Raw genomic sequence first — 25,140 nt, forward strand, 5'->3', positions numbered from 1 at the left:
CTAGTCTTTTGTGCAACACATACAAAATATTTTTTTTTAAAGATTTTTATTTATTTATTTGACAAAGAGAGACACAGCGAGAGGGGGAACACAAGCAGGGGGAGTGGGAGAGGGAGAAGCAGGGTCCCCGCGGAGCAGGGAGCCCGATGCGGGGCTCGATCCCAGGACCCCGGGATCATGACCTGAACCGAAGGCAGACGCTTAATGACTGAGCCACCCAGGCGCCCCTACATACAAAATATTTTTAAAATTTGTATTGAAGTATAACATATATATGGAAAAGCGTACATACTGCAGCCTATTAAATGTTCACAAAGCCATTGCAACCAGCATTGCAAACAGAGTGCTGCCAGCACCCCAAGAAACCTGTTATGCCCTCTTCTAAACACTATCACCCCACAAAGTAAGCACCATCTCTACCTCTATCACCATAGCTTAGTTTTGCCTGGTTTTAAACTTTGTATCTAAAGTGAAATCATAAAGTATGTACTCTCCGGCTTCTGACTTCTTTCACTCAATATTATTATATATATTTTTTAAGATTTTATTTATTTATTTGAGAGAGAGAATGAGAGAGAGAGAGAAGGAGAGGGGGGGAGGGTCAGAGGGAGAAACAGACTCCCCGCCGAGCAGGGAGCCCGATGCGGGACTCGATCCCGGGACTCCAGGATCATGACCTGAGCCGAAGGCAGTCGCTTAATCAACTGAGCCACCCAGGCGCCCTTCACTCAATATTATTTTTGTGGGATTCATTTAAGCTGCAGAATGTAATAGACCATTTCTTTTCATTGCCGTATGGAATTATATTGTGTGAATCCACCACAATTTACTCACTCATCCAACTATTGATGGGTATTTGGATGATATTCAATTTGGGGCCGTTATGAATGAAGCTGCTACAATCTCTCGGTGAATATACGTTGAAACATTTGTTACTTGTAAACCTAAGATGGGGATTGCTGGGTGACAACTGATTTTTAAAATTCTCCCGAACCAGGATATTTGCCCTGATCCACATTGCCCTCAGCACGTGACATACTTGCATGGTTTATAACGTATGCATATGCCTTCGCTAATGTGTTCATTTTACTCTTCTAGAAGTCAGTTTGGCACAGGTCCTGCAAGATGGCAACTTGTGGGTTTCTGCTCAGTGCGGGGGGAAGGGATGTAGTCCTTAAATGTTACTAACAAGTTATTCTGAACAAGAACTAGTGAATTCAGCTGCCTTGGTCAATCTAAAACAGGTGATTTACCTTAAAATGTTCCCATTGTTTTACAACATGTTCTTGTGAAACACTATTCTCCTCTCTGGTCGGAGAACAAAACAGGTGACTCCCCAGAGCTCTCGCACCTGCTGCACCTCCCAAGGGCACGGATACTGCTCCCACCAAGGATATTCTGGGGGTGGGAGCTCAGGAGCAGGGCACACTGACCTTCTTACTGTCCCAATTTGCAGCCACTCAATAGGTTTTTAGTAAGTGCATTGAAACTATAAACGTATTTGTTTCCCAACAGACTGCGACTTTTCCAAAAGCAAGGACACACCTAGTGCAGTGCTTATATACGACAGAGGCCCAATAAATGTTAAAGATGCATAATCTGAAATGCATGGAAAGAGGGGCACCTGGGTGGCTCAGTTGGTTAAGCGTCTGCCTTCAGCTCAGGTCATGATCCCAGAGTCCCAAGATCAAGTCCCACATTGGGCTCTGCTTCTCCCTCTGCCCTTCACCCTGCTTGTGCTCTCTCTCAAGTAAGTAAAATCTTTAAAAATAAATAAAATTTTTAAAAAGAAAAAAAGAAATGGATGGAAAGAATCTACCTTTCCAGATAGCTACCCAAAAGTAGAGTCAGTCATACAGAAACAAAATCTCTCTCAGTGGAACTGAAATGACAACGTATATGTCCATCACTGCAGCTAACCAACCCCCATGCTATGGAATGTTCTATAGCAGTAAACACTGAGGTGAATCTTTACACACGGATATGGAAAACGCTCCATGATTTGTTCTTAGTTACAAAAAAAGGGAAAGAAAAGCAAGTTACAACCTAATTATATAATATTTTATCATTTACGAAAAAGCAAAAGCTACACGTTTCAAGATACATATGTAAATAAATGCACCAAAGGGGCCTGGAAGGTTACACACCACACGGGTAACAGCAGATAGCTCCAGAGATGAGGTTGAGGATGGTATCAAAGGGATTTATTTCTCCTTGTTTCTACTAAGGTCTCCCTATGAAGACTGAGCAATCCACAAATTGAAGAAAAATCAGCTTCTCCCTGGTACTGCCAGTAGGTTTGTTTATCTTCTAAGCATAGACACCTGACTACTCTGTCTCCCTAAGCATCATGAAAAATGTAGGAAAAGTACAGATAAGAGTTCCTTAAACAAGTTCTGGCAGTTACCGCCGGGGCCTTCAAGGGAGACTTCTGTGAAGGGAGGCCTGGAGATGATTTCAGGAGGAAACAGGAGATCCATTTTCCATATTTAAGAAATGTGAGCTCATGTCAGTAAAACGCGGGGGGGGGTGGGGGGCGCTTTCCAAGGACTGCGCACACTTTACGGAGCTGTAAAAATACAAAAAGGGAGGGAGGAGCGCCAAATATCCGTCGGAGGTACTTTAATTCGGATAGAAGCAGGAAAAGAGAAGGGAAGATACACAAGATTTGATGGAATGAAAACACGAGGTGGTGCATTTATGCTCAATTACAGCCTCACAAAATTAATCTTTTGTGTACTGCGCTTTGCATCTTGGAATATTCCGTCTCATAAAAATGGAGCTTAGAGTAAGGTGTCCAGGCCAAATTCTGCCACTGAAACAAGTGTTATCTCCGTCCCACTAGCGAACATCTCTTTTGGTGGCTTTAGTGTCATCGGTGAAACGGGGCGGGGCGGACTAAGCCTGGAACGCAGCCATTCTGATTTCTATCCAAAGCCCAGGGCAGTTCAGTACCAACCAGCAAGCGAGCGCCTCTTCCGCGTGGCTGCGGAGGGGATGCGGGTCACTCCCACTCCTCGGCCGGGGCTCCCCAGGTGACCGGAGGCAGGGGGCCGAGTGCGGGACTGTCCGTGCGCCCACTCGCACCGGCCTCGAGTCACTTCCGACCCCGACAGTCGGGCATCCAGCGCCGAGGCCGGAAAGGTCCGGGACTGCACGAGGGCGGGCGCCGGGCCCGGTGACGTGGCCCAATCCCCGGCCGGCGTCAGCCGTTTTCCCCCAACTGGCAGACTGGCCCCTGGGCGGCTTCGGGAGTCCGAGCCGGCGACGGCGGAGGGGGCGGGCCTAGGACGTGGCCCAATGGGAGCGCGCGCCGGGGAGGCGGGGGCGGGGCCGGGCGCGCGGCGCAGGGCCGGGCGGCGGAGGCTCCAATGAGCGCACGCCGCGTCCGGGGCCGGCTGGTGCGCGAGACGCCGCCGAGAGATTGGTGGCTAATGTAACAGTTTGCAAACCGAGGGGAGTCGTGAAGGGCGCGGGCTTGGGGGCGCGCTGCTGGCCTCGTGGGTACGTCCGCCGCCGCGTTTGTCCCAGAGCTGGGGCCCCAGGAGCGCAGGCAAGCGGTAGCGGGGGGTGGGGATGGCGATGGGAGCCGGCCACCCCTCCTGGAGGAGGCAACGTGCTAGCTCCGGGGGCGGGTCGGGAGCGGGAGCGAGGGCCGCACGGACGCCGGTGAGGTTGGCCCCGCAGCTCAGTCCCTGGGGCGCCCCCACGTCTTAGGGGTGGGCCGGGCCGCGTTTCCGGGAGTGGGAGCAGCCGCCTTCGCCAGGTGAGGCTTAGGTGAACTCGGGGGGGACTCGGTGCCCGCCCGGCGAAGAATCTTAGCGCTCCTGGCACGGCGTCTGTGTAGGCAGCGGGGCGGGCCGGGGGTTGGGATGGAGAACGGAGGGCGGGCGGGACACCCCGAAGGGATACAGAGGAGGAGACGGGCCCTTCTAACATCCCAGCCTCGTCCAACGTCACCACCTCTTAGTTCCCGTCCAGGCCCGGCCTGGCTTTCCCCCGCCAGCGGGGGAGCTCCAGGTGTAGGGAGGTAGTTGAGCCCTGGGCGGGGACTCCTGGCTTCACCCCAGGTGTGACAGCAGGGGCCGTGCCAGGGTGCGCCGGTTATAGCCTATGCAGTGGACCGAAGGCTCTGGTCTTCTTTCTCCTGTCCTGGTACCTTCCCTGTTTAGGGATGTGTTGGATGGAGCCCAGGAGCCTTTGAGTGATTAGAGTGCCGGGTCCTTAATCAGGAGGGAGAGCTGGGGATGTAGGCTCCTCTGCCCTCAGTGACAGTGGAGTATAAATCTTAAAGCTTCTCTGTTCTGGGATGAGATTCTGTCGTCTTCACTCAGGCGTCCGGTTACAAGTGTTGTTTTTCTTTTCCCTCAGGCACAATGGCCGCCACCAGCAGGAGGCAGAGGCCAAGGAGGCTAGCCTGTTGGGTCGTGATGGCTGTGCTCTTGGCAGACCTGTTGGCACTGAGTGGTGTGTACCCCAGAAGCAGGATCAGCAGAAGAATAAATGAGTGAATGATGAATGATCCATGGTGGGAGGGGAGGCTTTTGGTTGGAAGCCTCTGGACTCGAGTTGCTGAACCCAGGCCTTTATCTTTCCACTTTCTTACCTTCTCTGTGGGGAGTGCTGTGCTGTGGTTAGAGGGGACTCAAGAATGTGGGGGAAGAGGGGCTGATTGACAAATCTATTTCCTTTTCAGACACACTGGCTGTGATGTCTGTGGACCTGGGCAGCGAGTCCATGAAGGTGGCCATTGTCAAACCCGGAGTGCCCATGGAAATTGTCTTGAACAAGTGAGGGTGACCCCAGTGTCAGGGGTGGGGAAAGAGGGGAGTCTGTGCTCCAAGCCAGTGTGGATTCTTCCTAGGGCCCACAACAGTCCGGTGTCTGAGGGATTGTATTTGGGGTGTTGAGGCTCCTGAGTCCACACCCTGCTATAGGCACCTGGGCCCTACGTCTCTTCTCTTCAGGGAATCCCGGAGGAAAACCCCAGTGACTGTGACTCTGAAAGAAAATGAAAGGTTCTTCGGAGACAGTGCAGCAAGCATGGTGAGCTAGCAGCCCACCCCCTTCCTAGAGCGGTGGGCAGAGGGGAGGAGATGACAGACCGCAGGGCCTGAACTTCTGATGTGAGAGGTAGGTGATGGTGGACTTGGGAGCCTAACACTCTGCTCCTCATTTACCTCCTCTCAGGCCATCAAGAATCCGAAGGCGACGCTGCGTTACTTCCAGCACCTCCTGGGGAAGCAGGAGGGAAACCCCCACGTGGCCCTTTACAGAGCTCGTTTTCCAGAGCATGAGCTCGGCTCCGACCCACAGAGGCAGACTGTGCACTTCAAGATTAGCCCGTGAGTGCTGTGCTGGGGACGGCAGGCTCAGCAGGCCCGATGGGCTCCTCTCGTGCTCACGGCTGTCCTTGCCTCTCACTACCCTCCTTCCCCCAGGCAGCTACAGTTCTCACCTGAGGAGGTACTTGGCATGGTTCTCAATTACTCCCGTTCCCTGGCTGAGGATTTTGCAGGTGAGTAGCTAAGGTGGGGTCAGTGGCGGCCAGGTTCCCTAGGGTCTCATAGGGGGTGCAGTTTTGCCTCCCAGGGAACCTTCGGCGATATTTGAAGGTATCTTTGCTTTGGTTATATGGGGAGCTGCTCCTGACGTCTACTGAGCTGGGGATGCTGCCGAACATCCCACAATGGGCAGGACAGCCCCACACAGCAAAGGGTTACTTGTCCCAAAACGTCAGTAGTGCCAAGACTAGGAAAGTATCATCGGAGGCACGGGGCTGGTGGAAGCCCCGTTCTGTTGTCCTCTGTAGAGCAGCCCATCAAGGACGCAGTGATCACGGTGCCAGCCTTCTTCAATCAGGCTGAGCGCCGAGCTGTGCTGCAGGCCGCTCGCATGGCCGGCCTCAAAGTGCTACAGCTCATCAACGACAACACCGCCACGGCCCTCAGCTATGGTGTCTTCCGCCGGAAAGATATCAACAGCACCGCCCAGGTGAGCCAGGGAGGAACTTCCGAGCAGATGGGCAGGGTGGCTTGTTGGGCATCTGGTTTGCATGGCTAGTCCTCGACGAAATGCAGCAAGAGAATGCCCCTCCCGGCCGCTGTTGGAGCTTTTCAGCCTTAAGTGGAGAGTTGGTACAGCACCTGGAGTTAGATGAGGTTCCCGTGACTGTCGTCTCGGTGTCTCTACAGAACGTCATGTTCTACGACATGGGCGCTGGCAGCACTGTGTGCACCATCGTGACCTACCAGACAGTGAAGACTAAGGAGGCGGGGATGCAGCCGCAGCTGCAGGTCCGGGGCGTGGGGTAAGTCAGGGCCGGAAGGAGGGCTGCTGGCTCAGACACCCTCGGGTTGGGGCTTTCTTCTCGGAGGGGCAGCTGCCTCATTTTTCTGCACGAGTGCTCTTCTGAAGCATCGGTCATCATGGGGTACCTGTTGCAAGACTCAGGGGAAGATGGAGAGGGAGGATGACAGTTTGGGAAGGTTGAAAGGCAGGGAACTTCCTGAGCTGCTTCTAAGGAAACCCGTGAGGCCGTAGACCACGTGCAGTCATTTTGTTGTTCTTGTCATTTTCGCTGTGCTTATCGATGGCGTTGTCTTCTTTCTCATACCTGTTCGTTTCTGGCCTGCTTTCCCACCAGCACTCGAGTCCAGGCTGCCATCATCTCTGACCTGCAGGGTTATGAAAGAAGGTCTCCCTGCCTCCAGTGTGGCCTCCTTCCGGTTCTTTCTCCACATTACAGCCAGAGGGTTCTTTTCAAAGTGCTAACCTGATTATTTGTTTCTTTAAAAACCCTCAGTGGCTCCAAACCTTTTACATTAGCCTCTGAGAGCCCTGGCCCCTCCCACTTGTCTCTACCCAGAGTCCCTTGCTCTTTGAGCTCCAGCCTCACCTGCCCTCCTTGGGAACTTACTCTGCTGGCTCCCACCTCGGCTGCTTACGTATACTGTTTCCCCTCTCTGGATTTGTTTTCCTTGCTCTTCGCCTCGTTACCTCCACTCATCCTTCAGATTTCAGCTCAATTATCATGTCTCCACAGAGCCTTCCCTGACGTCGGCAAATAGGCAACACTTCCCTTTTATGTCTCCTGATGCGGTTGCTTGTCCGTTCCTCGTAACTCACAGGGTGGTACATGTTTCACGGTCGCGCGTTGGTTCGATGCTAGATTGTAAACTCCTTGATAGCAGGGACCCCATCTTTTTTCTCTTAATTGCATCCCGAGACAAGCATGAAGTTGACGCCCAGTAAATACAGTGGATTGGAGGAGTAGGTGAACCGTCACTGAGGTGTCAGCCACGTACGTGGGACGAGAGTCAGGTTCCTGGGTTGATGAAGGGACCCTGTGTGTTCCTCACACTTTTCTTTTTTTTTTTTTTTTAATTTTTTTTTTTAAATTTATTTGAGAGAGAGAATGAGAGAGAGAGAGCACATGAGAGGGGGGAGGGTCAGAGGGCGAAGCAGACTCCCCGCTGAGCGGAGAGCCCGATGCGGGACTCGATCCCGGGACTCCAGGATCATGGCCCGAGCCGAAGGCAGTCGCTTAACCGACTGAGCCACCCAGGCGCCCCCTCACACTTTTCTTTGTCACCTTTGCCTGAATAGATTTGACCGCACCCTGGGGGGCCTGGAGATGGAGCTCCGGCTGCGTGAGCACCTGGCAAAGCTTTTCAATGAACAGCGCAAGGGCGAGAGAGCAAAGAATGTGCGGGAGAACCCCCGTGCCATGGCCAAGCTGCTGCGGGAGGCAAATCGACTCAAGACCGTCCTGAGTGCCAACGCTGATCACGTGGCACAGGTGCCCGCGCGTGGCTGCTTGAGGGAAAAGATTCCCCACCCGGAGGGGAGAGGACCCCAGCCTCCCGAGCTAGGCCGCTGGTGTGCGGTGTGGCCCATCCCTTCTTCCTCGGTCTCCTGCCCTTCTCCCAAAGCCCCGGCCCCTTGGTTTCTGGCCTGCGCAGCCAGAGGAGGATCTGGGTGGGAACTCTGACATGCCTCATCCTCCCCCAGATCGAGGGCCTGATGGACGATGTGGACTTCAAGGCAAAAGTGACCCGAGTGGAGTTTGAAGAGCTGTGTGCAGATTTATTTGAGCGAGTACCTGGGCCTGTACAGCAGGCCCTCCAGAGTGCCGAGATGAATTTGGTGAGGGGAGAGTCAGGCGTGGGCCTGGGGGTGGGGAGGCAGGTGGGAGAGAGAGGGACTGGGTGGCGGGCAGGAGGGGGCAGGATTGTTAAGGGACGAGTCAGCGCTGAGGAGGAGGGCTAACTCCAAGCTGTTCCGTGTCCCATTCTTTCTCTGCAGGATGAGATTGAGCAGGTGATCCTGGTCGGTGGGGCCACCCGGGTCCCTAAAGTTCAGGAGGTGCTGCTGAAGGCTGTGGGCAAGTGAGTGTGGGTGTTGAGGCACTGGGGCCGGGGCTCTGGGGCTGGGCCGCTGCAGGGCTGAGGAGAGGGCGGCCAGGCTGGCTGCTCCAGAGTCAACGTGCTAAAGCGTGGGACCCCCACAGGGAGGAACTAGGGAAGAACATCAACGCCGACGAAGCAGCCGCCATGGGGGCCGTATACCAGGCAGCCGCGCTCAGCAAAGCCTTCAAGGTGAAGCCGTTTGTAGTCCGAGATGCGGTCATCTACCCCATCCTGGTGAGTAGGCCCGTCTGATCAGGCGACACACTCCCTTTACCTCACTGAGCATGCTCCCTCTGTCCGCTCTAGCCTGCCCCCTTGTCTTCTGGCAGCTGATGTTCTCCACATACCCTTACCCCAGAACCTGCTGTGGCTCTCCAGCGTGCCTCCTCTCTGCCCGCTGTGTAGGTGGAGTTCACGAGGGAGGTGGAGGAGGAGCCCGGGGTTCGCAGCCTGAAGCACAATAAGCGGGTTCTCTTCTCCCGAATGGGGCCCTACCCTCAACGCAAAGTCATCACCTTTAACCGCTACAACCATGACTTCAACTTCCACATCAACTATGGTGACCTGGGCTTCCTGGGGCCTGAGGATCTTAGGTGAGAAGGGGGATCAGGATGGGAGGGAGGATCTGGGGCCACAGGGCGGACAGGCAGCAGGCTGTGTGCTCAAGGTTGGGGTGAGCATCTTGCAGTGGCGGGGGGGCGGGTGGTGATATTTCATGACAGGAGGCTATGTAGTCTAGAGCTGGATGCAGACTGGGTGAGCTCCCTGGAATGGCTCTCTCCTCCCCAACCAGGGTCTTTGGCTCCCAGAATTTGACTACGGTGAAGCTAAAAGGTGTGGGTGAGAGCTTCAAGAAGTATCCTGACCACGAGTCCAAGGGCATCAAGGCTCACTTCAACCTGGATGAGAGCGGCGTGCTCAGCCTCATCAGGGTGAGAGAAGGAGGCCCTGGACACAGGGCGAGGGCCTAGGCCCCACCAGCCTTTCCAGAGTGGTTCCTCCACATGGTATTAGAACACGAGAAACGAGAAGGGTTTGGGAGATGGAAAAGCCTTGGGTCTAAACACAACTAACCACGGATCTGCTGTGGTCTTAGTTCCTTTAAGTGCTTATGGGTATCGTAAAATTTAGGACCTATAGGATGGCTAAGTAAGTCATTCTCAAAGAATAGTTCTGGGGGTTAATATCTTTTAAAACACACTGTGGGAGACAATGGCCTGTTCTGTTGTCGAGTAGAGAAGTGCAGGGCTCGGGGGAAAGGAGCTAGGGCTTTGTCCTCAGAGGGCTCATAATCAAAAGGGGTGGAGGTGACTTGCCTCAGGAGCCCGTAGAAGGCGGCAGGTGAGGGAATAGGCCAGCACCACCTCGAGTCACGTGGAAGCGCGTAAGTAGATGCCCGCGATGACAGGAGGTTTGTGCGGGGAAGGTGGGTTAGCTCGTGTGTTCCTTCAGCTTGAGTCCGTCTTCAGGTGGAGTCTGTGTTTGAGACCCTGGTGGAGGACAGTCCAGAAGAGGAATCTACCCTGACCAGTAAGCTGAGTGGGCGCGGTGCGTGCATGTGTGTGAGGGAGGAGCTACTTGTATGCGTTTTGGGGAGGCGGGCAGGCCTTGCCTTTGGGTTGGAAGATGGCGTGACTGCTGTGGCCCTTGTGAGTTTGGGGGCTTTCTTCCTCCCAGAACTCGGCAACACCATCTCTAGCCTGTTTGGAGGTGGTACGACAGCAGACACTAAAGAGAACGGTACGGACGCCGTCCAGGTGAGGCCAGCACGGAGCCAGGGGAACTCGGAGGATGGGGTACGGGCCCGGGGAGTGGCAGCGGACGCAGGGATTGGGGTGGGCATTCCAGCTGCCTGGGATTGGCTAGATCGCCCCTTCCCGAGCCCCCCAGTGAACCATAGCCCCCTCTGGACTCCAGGCTGCCCCTGTGGTCGAGTTCCGGGGCACGTTCCCCTCCTCGCCAAGCACTTGTCCTTCGTCTGACGAGACTGCCGAAGGCCGTGCAGCCCACCGCCCATTGCTGTGCAGTCTGTCTGCCCGCACGCCGTGCAGCAAGCCCCTTCACGGCAGCGTCTGGGGGCCTCGGCCTTGCTGAGCCGGGTTAGCCTTAGGCTCAGCTAGTGACTGTTTTCTCTGGGGGGTGTCTGTGATTGTTTCCCAGGAGGAAGAGGAAAGCCCTGCTGAGGGGAGCAAGGATGAGCCTGGGGAGCAAGCGGAGCTCAAGGAGGAGGCCGAGGCCCCAGTGGAGGACACTTCTCAGCCCCCACCCACCGAGCCGAAGGAGGATGCAGCCCCTGAGGAAGAAAAGGCTGCAGAAAAAGAAAACGAGGAAAAGTCTGAGGCCCAGGTGAGCTGCAGGCAGAATAAGGCCAGGGTGGCCCCGGGGGCTAAGGGAATAGATGCCTGCCTTGTTTCTTGTCCCCTAGAGCCCCGCCTGTGGAGAATAGAAGGGTCTAAGCTTTTCTGGACATGCTCGTCTCTTTCCCCACTAGAAGCCAAGTGAGAAAAAGGAAGCAGGGTCTGAGGGTGTTCCTCCAGCCCCAGAGGAAGAAAAGAAGCAGAAGCCTGCCCGGAAGCAGAGAATGGTAGAGGAGATTGGGGTGGAGTTGGTGGTTCTGGACCTGCCTGACTTACCTGAGGATGAGCTGGCCCGCTCGGCGCAAAAGTGAGTGGGGACTCTGCGTGTGCATGTGTGTGTGTAGGGTGGGCAGGGTATGGAACGGCACCCCTGGGAGGGAGAACTGTCTGACCCAAGGTCCAAAGTCAGCATACTCTCTCCTTCATGCTTGATTCTCTTTTGTCCCACAGACTTCAAGACTTGACACTCCGAGACTTAGAGAAGCAGGAACGGGAAAAGGCTGCCAACAGCTTGGAAGCTTTTATCTTTGAGACCCAGGTTGGTAGGCTGGGAGGCACCCCTACCCTGGGACCTGTGTCTGAGGAGGGTCTGGCTCTGTGAGCCTTGCCCTCAGGGGCTTGGTGCATGCTTGGGTCTGTGTGCATCTCCCTAGGACAAACTGTACCAGCCCGAGTACCAGGAAGTGTCCACTGAGGAGCAGCGTGAGGAGATCTCTGGGAGGCTCAGTGCAGCCTCCACCTGGCTGGAGGACGAGGGCTTTGGGGCCACCACGGTGGTAAGCGGCCTCCCAGGACATGGCGGGTGGGATGGGAGCCCTCGCTCTCCTCTCCCAGGGTCAGAGAAGGTGAGGAGAGCTGGGGTATGAGGCCATGAGCGGGATGCAGGGCTGGCTCCAGGGCCGGCCTCTCCTCCCTTCAACCCCTCTGCCCCCTCCCACCCCGCATCCGTCAGATGCTGAAGGAGAAGCTGACTGAGCTGAGGAAGCTGTGCCACGGGTTGTTTTTTCGGGTGGAAGAGCGCAAGAAGTGGCCTGAACGGCTGTCTGCCCTTGATAATCTCCTCAACCATTCCAGCATGTTCCTCAAGTGAGCAGCACCTTTGCTCTTCTTCCTAATTCAGTCCCACCAAGCCTCAGGGTCCGTCAGCTTCCCGTGCCCCACGTGCACACCCCAGACCCCTCTTCCTCCTGGGCTCACTGTCTCCTTTCTGGCTTCCAGGGGTGCCCGGCTCATCCCAGAGATGGACCAGATCTTCACTGAGGTGGAGATGGCGACATTAGAGAAAGTCATCAACGAGACCTGGGTAATCCCTGTGTAAATACTCCCGGGGATACTTAGCTGGCAAGGTGTCCACGTTAGGCAGCGTGGGAGATGGGGAAAGACGGAGACTCAGCCGCTGCTGCCTCCTGGCCTCGCAGCTCATTGGGAAGGCAGAAGACTGTTTACGTTTGCGGCCATGTCTGATGAGCCCCAGACGGGTCGTGGCCATCCATGAGTTGTCAGACTGGGGCAGCAGTGGAGCCCATTCCCATGATGTTAGGGTGGCTGCTCCGGAGGGCTGGGGCTTGAGCTGCACTCAGAAAGTGGGCCCGGTTCGGGGAGGTGAGAATGACTGGTCATAGGAAGCAGAAACTTCCCTTTGGGATGTGTGGGGAACGTCTTTGAATTGGAGCTCAAGAAGTGCAGAGACAAGGGAGTGATCAAGAGCTGCAGCTGTAGTTGGTCCCAGGTAATGGGGTGTAAGCCCTAGGCGTGTAGTTTGGGACTCCTTTGTGCAAAGCGTCAAATGCCGTTCTGAGGAGCCTGCCTCCCCTTGTGGGGCTGACAGTGGAGTGGTTTGGGAGCTGGGGCTGGTTGGGGTGTATTTCATCTGGGGCAGAGATACCTGCGCCCTCCAGGGCTAGCTCTGAGCCTGGCCTGGCCTCGCCCACAGGCCTGGAAGAATGCGACCGTGGCCGAGCAGGCCAAGCTTCCTGCCACAGAGAAGCCTGTGTTGCTCTCAAAAGACATCGAGGCCAAGATGATGGCCCTGGACCGTGAGGTGCAGTATCTGCTCAATAAGGCCAAGTTTACCAAGCCCCGGCCCAGGCCCAAAGACAAGAATGGGACCCGGGCAGAGCCTCCCCTCAATGCCAGTGACCAAGCGGAGAAGGTCATCCCCCCACCAGGTGAGGGCAGGGTGCCCGGCTCCGGGTGCTACTGGGCGGGAAGAAGGCCTCTCCTTCCGGCTCAGTACGTTTTACCCCTGGTTTCCTTCCAGGCCAGGCTGAAGATGCAAAGCCCATTTCAGAACCTGAGAAGGAGACTCGTGAGTTGGGGAAAGTGGTTGGTAATATGGTTAGTGCTTAACCTAGAGGTTGGCACCCTGGCAGGCATGGCCTGTTTCTGGAAGGTTCACAAGCTACGAATGGCCCTTAATGTTTTTAGGTTATTGTACATGCACGCTCACGCGCGCACACACACACGTGCACACAGGCCGAGTGTGGCCCCTCACTCCTAAAACATTGACTCCCTAGCTTTTTGCAGAAACAGTTTGCCAGCCCCTCCGTTAGCCCCTTCCTCCTTTCTGCAGAGGCTAACCTCTTCCTTCCCAAAAGCAGGATCTGAAGCAGCAGATGCCGAGCCTCTGGAGCTGGGAGATCCTGGAGCAGGTGAGCGTGGAGCTCGGGGTACCTGGGAAGCCTGGTTGGTAGGGTCCCGGGGGGAGGATCTGCACAGAATGGGGGCCGGTCACCTCCATTTCACCGACTCCATCCCTTTGCTCTTCCCCACCCCCAGCAGAACCAGAACAGAAGGAGCAACCAACAGGACAGAAGCCGACTTTGAAGAATGATGAACTATAACCCCCGCCCCCGTTCCCCATTCATCCCACCCCCTTCTCCTACCTCCTCTATTTATTAAACATTGAGGGTCGGGGGAGGGGTTGCTCCTGCCCTCAGAGGCTTCAGTTCCTTTTCTCTCACCTTGATCGGAGGTGTGGAGAGGGGGAAGGAAGGGACAGCTCACCAGTTCCTTCTGCAGTGGTTCTGTGGTAAAAACCGAAATTGTTCGATTTCCTAATCCCAGCCCTGGTTCCCTACCTATCCAGGCCCTAATTTGGGAAAAATCACTATTATGTCTTAATTCTTTGCCTGTGGGTAGGTGAGAGATTGGCCGTGAGGGTTCGATGGACCTGGCAGGGGGAGGGATGCCTTGGGATATTAGAGAGTCTCCAGTCTTCTCTGTCCTCCTTCCTGCCTTCCTCTTCCACCATAAAGTCCACCCTACAGGGGCCAGTGTCTACAGAGCCTTGGTTACCAGGTCTGGTTTCCGAGTGCATATCTCTGCTCTTTTCTCCTCCAGGGTCTTGTCTTTCCCTGAAAGGCCCCATCCCCAGTGACTCTTCTTCCCATGGTTTCCTGGCCTTCCTGTGGCAAGTTAGGCGGCCGTCTGCCTCTTGCCCAAGCCCTTCCATCCGGACGGGCTGCAGTAAAGCTAGATCAATCCCCTCCTGCTTGTGCACCCCCCGGTGGCCAGAGTAGGCAGGGAGAAAGCGAAGAAGGGAATCCAGCCCCCTCTGTGGGAGAGACATGTGAAAACCCCAGAGCTCCCACTTGCGGACTCCCGGGCGTGGGAGAGTGTGTGTGGAGTGGCCAGCGTGGGATGCCAGCTTCCTGCAGGTATCGTCAGTGTGCATCTGCCCGGCAGCCTGTGGCTCCTGGCCCTCTCCTCTCGTCTGCCCGCCCAGACATAGGCTTTCCCTGGCCCCCTGGCCCCCTGGGCTGACCAAAATGTGCTTTCTACTGTGAGCCCCTATCCCAAGACCCTGGGGGAAGGCGAGGCCGGGGTGTGAATGTAAAAAGGCCACCTCTCCCTCTTAGGGCAGGCCTTGTGCGGGACGGAAGGGGGTGGGGGCTGGCCTGCCTTTCTTGCATTGCTCTAAGATGGGGGCTCTTGACCCACCGTGCCCATGTTGGGGAGCCTGTCCTCCAGTATCGCGTCTGGAACGGGAGCTGCAGCTGCCACCCAGCTCCCAGGGCAAGGGTGAACCTGGCCGTGTCTGTCTGTTGTCTTTTTGCCTTTTTTTTTTTTTTTTTTTTTTGCCACATTGGCAGAAATGAGACCGCAGGGTCCCACCCCATCCTGTATGTTTGAGTTCTTTCACTAGTGGTTGAGGCTGGTTGGACAGGTTTGAGTCAAATTGTACTTTGGTCCATTGTTAATTGAGAAACTGTTTCAATAAAATATTCTTTTCTACAGTTTTTGTGCCGTGATTTTTTTTAAGATTGATTGATTGATTAACAGCGAGAGAAGGAACACAAGCAGGGGGAGCGGCAGAGGGAGAAGCAGGCTTCCCGCCGAGCAGAGAGCCCGATGTGGGGCTCAGTCCCATGGACCCTGGGATCGTGACCTGAGCCGAAGGCAGACGCTTAATGACTGAGCCACCCAGGCGCCTCTTGTGCCGTGATTTTTAAAAATGTTTCCTGAATATAGACAGTCCATGTTTATTATAGAAAATTGGTAAGACAGGAGTTTGAATCTTAAAATTACCACTTAAAATACTGTGGTGGTACTTAAAAAGTACCACCACGGTATTAACATTTTGGACTTAGTTGAGATTCATATGTGTAAGTTTTGTTTTTTTCATGAAAATAAAGTTGTGGTTTTATTTTTCCGCTGACATTATTTGGACCTCTATGTCCCAGACTTTTTTTTAAAAATTTTTTTTTTTTTTTAAGATTTTATTTATTTGCGAGAGAGACAATGAGAGACAGAGAGCATGAGAGGGAGGAGGGTCAGAGGGAGAAGCAGACTCCCTGCTGAGCAGGGAGCCTGATGTGGGACTCGATCCTGGGATTCCAGGATCATGACCTGAGCCGAAGGCAGTTGCTTAACCAACTGAGCCACCCAGGCGCCCTGTCCCAGACTTTTTTAGGTGATAATCACTTTTTTAATTTTATTATTTGTCAGAGAGAGAGAGCATGAGCAGAGGAGGGGCAGAGGGAGAAGCAGGCTCCCCACAGAGCAAGGAGCCAGATGCAGAACTCGATCCCAGGACTCCAGGATCATGACCTGAGCAGAAGGCAGATGCTCAACCGACTGAGCCACCCAGGCGTCCCGACAATCACTTTTTAAGATGACAACCCTATTTTGCAAATAAGAAATTGACAGTTCATGGGGTGTGTGGCTGCCTCAGTCAGTAGAGCATGTGACTCTTGATCTCAGGGTTATGAGTTCAAGCCCCACATTGGGTGTGGAGCCTACTTACTAACTAACTAAAGAAATTGACAGTTGACAGTTCATAAGGGTTTCAGTAATGGATACAAGGAATCACAGGTGTTAAGTCCCTCGGCTAGGTTTGAACTTAATTCTGATCTGTTAGCCCTTGCTGTTAACTGCTCTGATATGAGAATGTGTTGCTAGAGATTCACCACTCAATTCACCAGCACTATTAAATTTGGGTTGTTCATCAGTCTTGATGGAACCGTATTTGACAAAAGGAAGATCACTCCAGTCATTAATCACATGTCTAAGAAATTAAATAAGTAATGACCATGATGATTATGTTTTTCTCTAAAGGCTGAACAGGTCATGGGGTGCCTGGGTGGCTCACTCGTTGGGCATATGCCTTTGGCTCAGGTCATGATCCCAGGGTCCTGGGATCAAGCCCCGCTTTGGGCTCCCTGCTCGGCGGGAAGCCTGCTTCTCCCTCTCCCACTCCCCCTGCTTGTGTTCTCTCTCTCGCTGTGTCTCTGTCAAATAAATAAATAAAATCTTTAAAAATAAAGGCTGAACAGGTCAGACAAGTTTTAAGCCTGGAAGTCTTTTTTTAGAGCAGTTTTAGGTTCCAGCAAAATTGAACAGAAAGTACAGAGACTTCCCATACCCTCTGGCTCCATACATGCACAGCCTCCCCAACTATCCACGTCCCACACCAGAGTAGTACAGTTATAATAATCTATGACCCTATAGTGATTATTGTCATCACTCAAAGTATAGTTAACGTTAGGTTTCAGTCTCAACATTATACATTCTTTTTCTTTGGACAAATTTAAGATACATGTGCCCACCATTACGGGTCATACAGAGTAGTTCCAGTGCCCAAAATATCTTCCATGCTCTGTCTCTTCGTCCATCCCTCCCTGCCCCCTCTAACTCCTGGCAACCACAGATCTTTTTGCTGTCTCCATAGTTCTGCCTTTTCTAGAATGTCAGATAGTTGGGAGTCAAACAGCATGTAGCCTTTCAGACTGGCTACTTTTGCTTAGCAATATGCGTTTACATTTCCTCCATGTCTTCATGGCTCGACAGCTCATTTCTTTGTCGCTCTGAATAATACCCCGTTTTCTGGAGGTACCACAGTGTAGCCATTCACCTACTGAAAGAATCTTGTTTGCTTTTCCAGGTTCTGCCAATCATGAACAAAGCTGCTATAAATCTCTTGTGTCCAGGTGTTACGTTTTCAACTCATAGCGGTATGTAATTTTACATATATTTTTAAATTAACATCATAAGCATGTCATTAGTAATTCTTAAATATAAAAGTAGTGAGCTTTTAATAGCCATTCTTTCTGAAGGATCAGTTTTGAGTTCTCTAGTTTCCATCATCAGATGGGCATTATTAACAACTCTGTAATACACTGAATAGACATTCCATGGTTTTCTTAATCTTTCATCTATTATTGCAACCCGCAGGGTGCTTCTGCTTTTCACTATTACAAACAACAGTGACTACCTTTGGGCATAATGTTGTTTTCATGATCTCGTAGGTTACATTAGAAAGTAGGAATATTTAAGGCAGCGGTTCTCAATTGGGGCAACTTTACCAGAGGACGTTTGGCAATGTGTGGAGACATTCTGGGCTGTCAAAATTGGGAAGAGGGGAGGAGAGGTGTTCCTGGTATCTAGTGGATAGATGTCAAGGATGCTGCTAAGCATCCTACCGTGCACAGAACAGCCCTCCCCACCACAAAGAATTACCTCGCCCAAAATGTCAATAGTGTTGATATGGAGAAACCCTAATCTAAATTCTCAAGTATTATCTTCTTTGAATTCTTTGCTATTATGTATGGGAAGCAGCATCGTTCGTTGATTAAAGACATGGGTTTTGGTGTCCAACAAATTAGGAACTAGGTAGTAACCTACTCCTGAGACAAATCATTTGGCTTTGATTTTTCTTTTTTTTCCCTGAAGATTTTATTTATTTGACAGAGAAAAAGAGAGAGAAAGAGAGAGAGCGCGAGCAGGGAGGAGGAACAAGCGGAGAGGGAGAAGCAGACTCCCACTGAGCAGGGACCCTGATGTGGGACTCGATCACGGGACCCTGGGATCATGACCTGAGCTGAAGGCAGATGCCCAACCAACTGAGCCATCCAGGCACCCTGATTTTTCTTTTTTTTTTTTTTTAAAGATTTTATTTATTTGAGAGAGAGAGAATGAGAGACAGAGAGCATGAGAGGGAAGAGGGTCAGAGGGAGAAGCAGACCCCCCGCTGAGCAGGGAGCCCGATGTGGGACTCGATCCAGGGACTCCAGGATCATGACCTGAGCAGAAGGCAGTCGCTTAACCAACTGAGCCACCCAGGCGCCCATGATTTTTCTTTTTAAAGCAAGATGAGACCCAACCTCACATGGTTTCTAAAACCAATACAGTATTAGTACTTTAATTTTGCCAATCTGATAAAGTAAAAAGTGGCCTCAATTTTATTTTAGGATTGAGGTTGAACATCTTACTTAAATGCTGCTTGTATTTTCTTTCTCTGTGAGCTATTGCTCCCTACCCCTTGTCCCTTTTTCTGTTAGACTCTGTTGGTCTTTTTTTTTTTTTTTTTTTAAGATTTTATTTATTTATTTGAGACAGAGAGAATGAGAGAGAGAGAGCACATGAGAGGGGGGAGGGTCAGAGGCAGAAGCAGGCTCCCTGCCAAGCAGGGAGCCCGATGCGGGACTCAATCCAGGGACTCCAGGATCATGACCTGAGCCGAAGGCAGTCGCTTAACCAACTGAGCCACCCAGGCGCCCTAGACTCTGTTGGTCTTAACGATCTTTCAGGACTCTCGCTCTATTAAGGAAATCAGTCCTTGGTCCATGACTTGTAAATATGTCTTACCCAGTTTAGGTTTTGACTTTGTATATGGTCTTCAGCATAAATTTATTTTAGGTACCATATTTTTGTATGGCTTTTAGGTATTTGTTGTGCTGAGGCCATCCCCATTCCAAGATTATAAGAATGTTTCCATGCTTTCGTCTAGTACTCATGGTTCTATTTTTTTGTGTTTATTTTTTTATTTTTATTTTTTTTAGAATTGGTAAGGTCTTTTTTTTTTTTTTTTTAATTTATTTGAGAGAGAATGAGATAGAGAGAGAGGATGGGGGGGGAGGATCAGAGGGAGAAGCAGACTCCCTGCCTAGCAGAGAGCCCAATGCGGGACTCGATCCCAGGACTCCAGGATCATTACCTGAGCCGAAGGCAGTTGCCTAACCAACTGAGCCACCCAGGCGCCCCTATTTTTTTGTGTTTAGACTTGATCCACCTAGAGTTTATTTTATTGTAAGGTATGAAGTAGTGATCCAATTAGCCAGTATTCCAGTACCACTTACTGAAATCTGTTTTTCCTAGGCTGTTATGGAGAGCCACCTTTATTATATAACAAGTTCTCAGATGGATTTGAGCTTATATTGGAATTTTTAATTATGTTTCAGTGATGCTTTTTAATACTGTACAGGTTTGGGGCACCTGGCTGTTTCAGTCCGAAGAGCATGCAACTCTTGATCTCGGGGTCATGAGTTTGAGCCCCATGTTGAGTGTAGAGGTTACTTAAATAAATAAACTTAATAATGTACAGGTTTAATTATTGTAGTTTTATACTTTTTAATAATCTCATTACACTTTAAAATTTTTTCTTGGGTAATCTTGCTTATTTTTTTTCCCAACAGCTTCAGAATTGGCTGATCTGAGAGGTAGCAAGAAAGAGTGGACTTAAATCCTGACTGCCACTTTTTAGCCCTATGATGTGGGCAAGTTTCTTCGATTCTTACCTCAGTTTTCCCATAAAAATTGTTCCTACCTCATAGAGCTGTTGGGAGAGTTAACAGAAATAATATAGAAAAGGTTTCAGAGCAGTGCCAAGCACCTAATGAGCACTGTCTAAATGTTTGCTATTGTTATTAACCAGTTCAAGAATCCTGAAACAAAATTACAGATTATGGCAACTGGAGATGGTAAGTAGAGGAATTGAGACCAAGGAATTTATTTTATTAAGGGGATGATATCAATTTTGGGAAGCTTAAGGAATAGAGAAAAAAGTAAATGTAAGTGTGGGTCTTAATAATTAAGGATATGCTTGGGGCGCCTGGGTGGCTCAGTCGTTAAGCGTCTGCCTTCGGCTCAGGTCATGATCCCAGGGTCCTGGGATCGAGTCCCATATCGGGCTCCCTGCTCCGCGGGAAGCCTGCTTCTCCCTCTCCTACTCCCCCTGCTTGTGTTCCTGCTCTCACTATGTCTCTCTCTGTCAAATAAATAAATAAAATCTTTAAAATAAATAAATAAATAAATAAGGATATGCTGCCTCCAAAAGACTCACTTTATTTTATTTTTTAAGGTTTATTTATTTTGAGACAGAGCGAGAAGCAGGGGCAGAGGGAGAGAGAGAGAGGGAATCTCAGGCAGACTCTCCACTGAGCGTGGAACCCATTGCAGGGCTTGATCTCACAACTTTGAGATCATGACCTGAGCCAAAACCAAGAGTTGCACACTTAACCAACTGAACCACCCAGGCACCCCAACTCACTTTATTTTTTAAATAATATTTATTTATTGGGGCACCTGAGTGGCTCATTTGGTTACACGTCTGCCTTTGGCTCAGGTAGTGATCCTGGGGTCCTGGGATCCAGCCCTGCATTGGGCTCCCTGCTCAGTGGGGACCCTGCTTCTCCCTCTCCCCCCTCTTCCCCACTCGTGCTCTCTCTCTGTGTCAAATAAATAAATAAAATCTTTAAAAAAATTATTTAAGGGGCGCCTGGGTGGCTCAGTCGTTAAGCGTCTGCCTTCGGCTCAGGTCATGATCACAGGGTCCTGGGATTGAGCCCCGCATCGGGTTCTCTGCTCTGCGGGAAGCCTGCTTCTCCCTCTTCCACTCCCCCTGCTTGTGTTCCCTCTCTCGCTGTGTCTCTCTCTGTCAAATAAATAAAATCTTTAAAAAAAATAAATAAATAAAAAATAAATAAATTATTTAATCTCTACACCCAACATGGGGCTCCAACTCACGACCCTGAGATCAAGAGTCACATGCTCCACCAAATGAGCCAGCCAGGTGCCCCCAAAAGACTAACTTTAGATCAAAGACACCAATACGTTGAAGTGAAAAAATGGAAAATTATATTCCATGTAAATAGTAACTAAAAAAGAGCTGGAATGGCTCTATTAATTCAGACAAAGTAGATTATAAGTCAAAAGAGACTTAAGAAAGACATTCTCTATATATTTTTTGTTACATACGTATTTTTTCTTTGTTATAAGAGACAAAGACATGATATGTTAATAAGAGTCAATTAATTAAGGAGCTATAACAATTATAAATGTATGTACGAAACAAAAGAGGCCCCAAATATATAAAGCATGCAATGACATTCAACGAAGAATTGAAGGAAGAGGGGCACTTGGGTGGCTCAGTCAGTTAAGTGTCTGCCTTTGGCTGGGGTCGTGATCTCGGGGTCCTGGGATCAAGCCCCATGTCAGGCTCTCTGCTCAGTGAGGAGTCTACTTCTCCCTCTCACTCTCCCTCTGTGCTCCGCCCCCCTCTCAAATGAATGAATGAATGAATTAATTAATATTTTTTTAAAAAAGAATTGAAGGAAGAAATAGACAATTCCACAACAGTAGTTGAGATTTCAATACCTTACTTGGATTGATGGATAGAACTTCTAGATGGATAAGAAAACAGAGTACTTAAACCTCACTATAAATCAATTAGACCTAAGAGACTTCACCCAATAATAGGACATGCAGGAGATGTATAGGGACTCTCTGTACATTCCACTCAGTTTTGCTGTGAGCCTAAAATTGCTGTAATAGTCTACACACACACACACACTTGCATGCACACATACATACACACAACATACCGAAACCTGTGGGATTCACAGAAAGCAATGCACAGAGGGAAATTTATAGCAGTAAATGCCTACATATAAAAAGAATAAGCATCTCAAATCAACAATCTAATTCCACCACTTAAAGAACTAGAAAAATAAAAGCAAACTAAACTCAAATGTAACAAAAAGAAATAAAAATTAGAGCAGAGGTAAACAAAACAGAAAATTACTAAAATCAGAAGTGAGAAGGGACATTACTCCCACTTTTACAAAAGCAAAAAAGATTGTTAAGAGAATGCTACAAATAACCGTATGCCAACAAAGTGCATAATCTAGATAAAATGGACAAATTCCTAGAAACACACAAACTACCAAAAATGAAAAAATAGAAAATCAGATTAGGCCTATAAGGAGTAAGGAGATTGAATCAATAACCAAAAAATCTCCAACACAGAAAACTCCAGGACCAGATGGCTTCACAGGTGAATTTTACCAAATGTTTAAAGACAATTTAATGGGGCCCCGGGGTGGCTCAGTTGTTAAGCATCTGCCTTCGGCTCAGGTGCTGATCCCAGGCTCCTGGGATCGAGTCCCACATCAGGCTCCCTGCTCAGTGGGGAGCCTGCTTCTCCCTCTCCCTCTGCCCCTCCCCCTGCTTGTGCTCTCTCTCTCTCTGTCAAATGAATAAATAAAATCTTTAAAAAAATAAAGATGAATTAACACCAATCCTTTTCAAACTATTCACAAATTGAACAGGAGGGAATACTTTCTAACTCATTCTATGAGGCAGACATTAGCATGATACCAAAGCACTACAAAAAGAAAGACACTACAGAAAAGAAAACCATAGATCAATATCCCTTATGAATAAAGAAGCAAAATCTTTAAAAAATATACTAGCAAACCAAATTAAGCAGCATATTAATCAGACTATATATCATGACCAAATGAGACTTATCCCAGGCATACAAGGGTGATTTAATATGTGAAGATCAATCAATGTAATATATCACCTTAATAGGATGAAGGGGAAAACACATGATCCTCTTAACTGCTGCAAAAAAAAGCATCTGACAAAATCCATCACCCTTTCATGATAAAAAACACTCAAAAATCTAGGAGTAGAAAGGGATTTTCTCAACATGATAAAGGCCTTATATGAAAAACCCATAGTGAACATCATACTCGATCAAAGCTTTTCCTCTAAGACCAGGAATAAGACAAGGATGTTTGTGTTCACCACTTCTATTTAACTGGCTAGAAGTCCTAGCCAAAGCAATTAAGTAAGAAAAAGAAATCAAAGCCATCCAAATTGGAAAGGAAGTAGTAAAACCATCTCTGTTTACAGATCACTTCATCTTCTATGTAGAAACTCTAAGGAAACCACAGAAAATCTGTTAGTTGTTTTTTTTTTTAAGATTTTATTTATTTGCCAGAGAGAGAGCACAAGCAGGGGGAGTAGCAGTCAGAGGGAGAAGCAGGCTCCCCACTGAGCAGGGAGCCTGATGCGGGGCTCAATCCCAGGACCCTGAGATCATGACCTGAGCTGAAGGCAGACGCTTACCCAGCTGAGCTACCCAGGCCTCCCTCCCAATCTGTCAGTATTATTAAACAAATTTGGCAAAGCTGCAAGATACAAAATCAACAATCAAAAATCAGTTGTTTTTCTATACACTGACACTGATCAAATAAACGAAATAAAGAAAATTCTTACAACAGCATCAAAAAGAGGGGCACCTCTTCTGAGAGGCTGTCTCAGAAGAGCATGTGACTCTTGATCTTGGGGTTTTGAGTTTGAGCCCCATGTTGGGTATAGAGATTAGTAAAAAATAGCCCCAAAAAGATTCTTAGGAACAAATTTAACCAAGGAAACATAAGACTTATGCACTAAAAAATACAAAGTATTTGCTGAAGGAAATTAAAGAAGAACTATATAAATGGAAAGACATCCATGGTCATGGATTGGAAGATTTAATATTGCTAAGATGACAATACTCCCCAGATCTATCTATCTATCTATTTATTTATTTATTTTAAAGATTTTTTATTTATCTGAGAGAGAGTAAGAGTGAGAGAGAGCACAGAAGGAGGAGCAGACTCGCTACTGAGCAGGGAGCCCGATGTGGGACTCGATCCCAGGACCTCGGGATCATGACCTGAGCCAAAGGCAGACGCTTAACCGACTGAGCCACCCAGCCACCCTATTTATTTATATATATTTTTAAGATTTTATTTATTCATTTGAGAGATAGAGACAGAGACAGAGCACAAGCAGGAGAGGCAGAGGGAGAGGGAGAAGCAGGCTCCCTGCCAAGCAGAGAGCCTGATGTGGGGCTCAATCCCAGAACCCCGGAATCACAACCCAAGCCAAAGGCAGACACTTAACCATCTGAGCTACCCAGGCACCCCTCCCCAGATTGATTTAGAGATTCAATACAATATCTATCAAAATCTCAGCGAGTTTCTTTGCAGAAACTGATCATTTGATCCTAAAATTCATGTGGAAATTCAAGGGACCCCAACTAGCTAAAGCAATCTTGAAAAAGGAGAACAAAGTTGTAGGACCCACACTTCCATTTCAAAACTTAATACAAAGCTGTGGTAGTCAAAACAGTGTAGTACTCGTATATGGATATACATATAGACGAATGGAATAGAATTGGGAGACCAGAAATAAGCCTTTACATATATACTCAATTGAAATTTGACAAGTGTCAAGACAATGCAATAGGGAAAGAGCAGCTCTTCAGCCAATGGTGCTGGGAAACTGGATTTCCACATGCAAAAAAATGAAATTGGAAACTTACCCTATGCCATATACAAAAACTAACTCAAAACAGATCAGGGGCGCCTGGTGGCTCAGTTGGTTGAGCATCCAACTCTTGATTTCAGCTCAGGTCCTGATCTCGGGGTTGTGAGTTCAAGCCCTACTTAAAAAAAATATATTTATTTATTTATTTATTTATTTATTTATTTATTTATTTATTTATATATATACCAAACAGATCAAAGACCTAAATTTAAGAGTTAGCACTATAAAACACTTAGAGGAAAACATAGGGGGATTTGGCAATTGTTTCATAAATATGACTCCAAAGGCACAAGCAATAGAAGAAAAATAGATAAATTTGATTTCAACAAAATTGAAAACTTTGTTCATCAAAGGACCCTATCAAGAGAGTGAAAAATCAACCCACAAAATGGGAGAAAATATTTGCAAATCATATATCTGATAATAATATCCAGAGAACAAAAAGAACACCTACAACTCAACAACAAGACAACCCAGTTAAAAAAAAA

General features: G+C 49.4%; 1 protein-coding gene and 1 long non-coding RNA gene across 7 annotated transcripts; both read left to right on the plus strand.

The window, feature by feature from the left end:
* The first annotated feature begins 3,349 nt into the window (after window positions 1-3,349).
* Window positions 3,350-15,006, plus strand: HYOU1 (hypoxia up-regulated 1). Of its 6 annotated transcripts, none has more exons than XM_081799318.1 (26): window positions 3,350-3,504; window positions 4,372-4,467; window positions 4,697-4,790; window positions 4,968-5,046; window positions 5,191-5,345; window positions 5,442-5,518; window positions 5,813-5,994; window positions 6,195-6,310; window positions 7,609-7,801; window positions 8,014-8,148; window positions 8,308-8,390; window positions 8,513-8,645; window positions 8,817-9,004; window positions 9,205-9,343; window positions 9,881-9,941; window positions 10,089-10,168; window positions 10,572-10,757; window positions 10,903-11,075; window positions 11,219-11,306; window positions 11,422-11,544; window positions 11,721-11,854; window positions 11,987-12,071; window positions 12,702-12,936; window positions 13,029-13,076; window positions 13,366-13,419; window positions 13,547-15,006. In XM_081799318.1, the coding sequence occupies exons 2-26, from the start codon at window positions 4,377-4,379 to the stop codon at window positions 13,609-13,611; spliced, it is 2,997 nt and encodes a 998-aa protein (XP_081655444.1). In that variant the 5' UTR covers window positions 3,350-3,504; window positions 4,372-4,376; the 3' UTR covers window positions 13,612-15,006. The 6 variants fall into 6 exon arrangements, with proteins under 6 accessions (XP_081655444.1, XP_081655443.1, XP_081655447.1 ...); XM_081799317.1 differs by having other exon boundaries at window positions 3,375-3,553; XM_081799321.1 differs by having other exon boundaries at window positions 3,375-3,553; window positions 13,550-15,006.
* Window positions 15,007-16,448: 1,442 nt separating this feature from the next.
* On the plus strand, window positions 16,449-20,087 carry LOC145716076 (uncharacterized). Its single transcript, XR_014138405.1, has 2 exons — window positions 16,449-17,223; window positions 19,684-20,087. It is a non-coding gene; the product is annotated as an uncharacterized LOC145716076 (long non-coding RNA).
* Window positions 20,088-25,140: the final 5,053 nt, after the last annotated feature.

This window comes from Leptonychotes weddellii, chromosome 11, assembly GCF_054177405.1.
Source record: "Leptonychotes weddellii isolate Sample4059 chromosome 11, ASM5417740v2, whole genome shotgun sequence".
Lineage (NCBI taxonomy): Eukaryota > Metazoa > Chordata > Mammalia > Carnivora > Phocidae > Leptonychotes > Leptonychotes weddellii.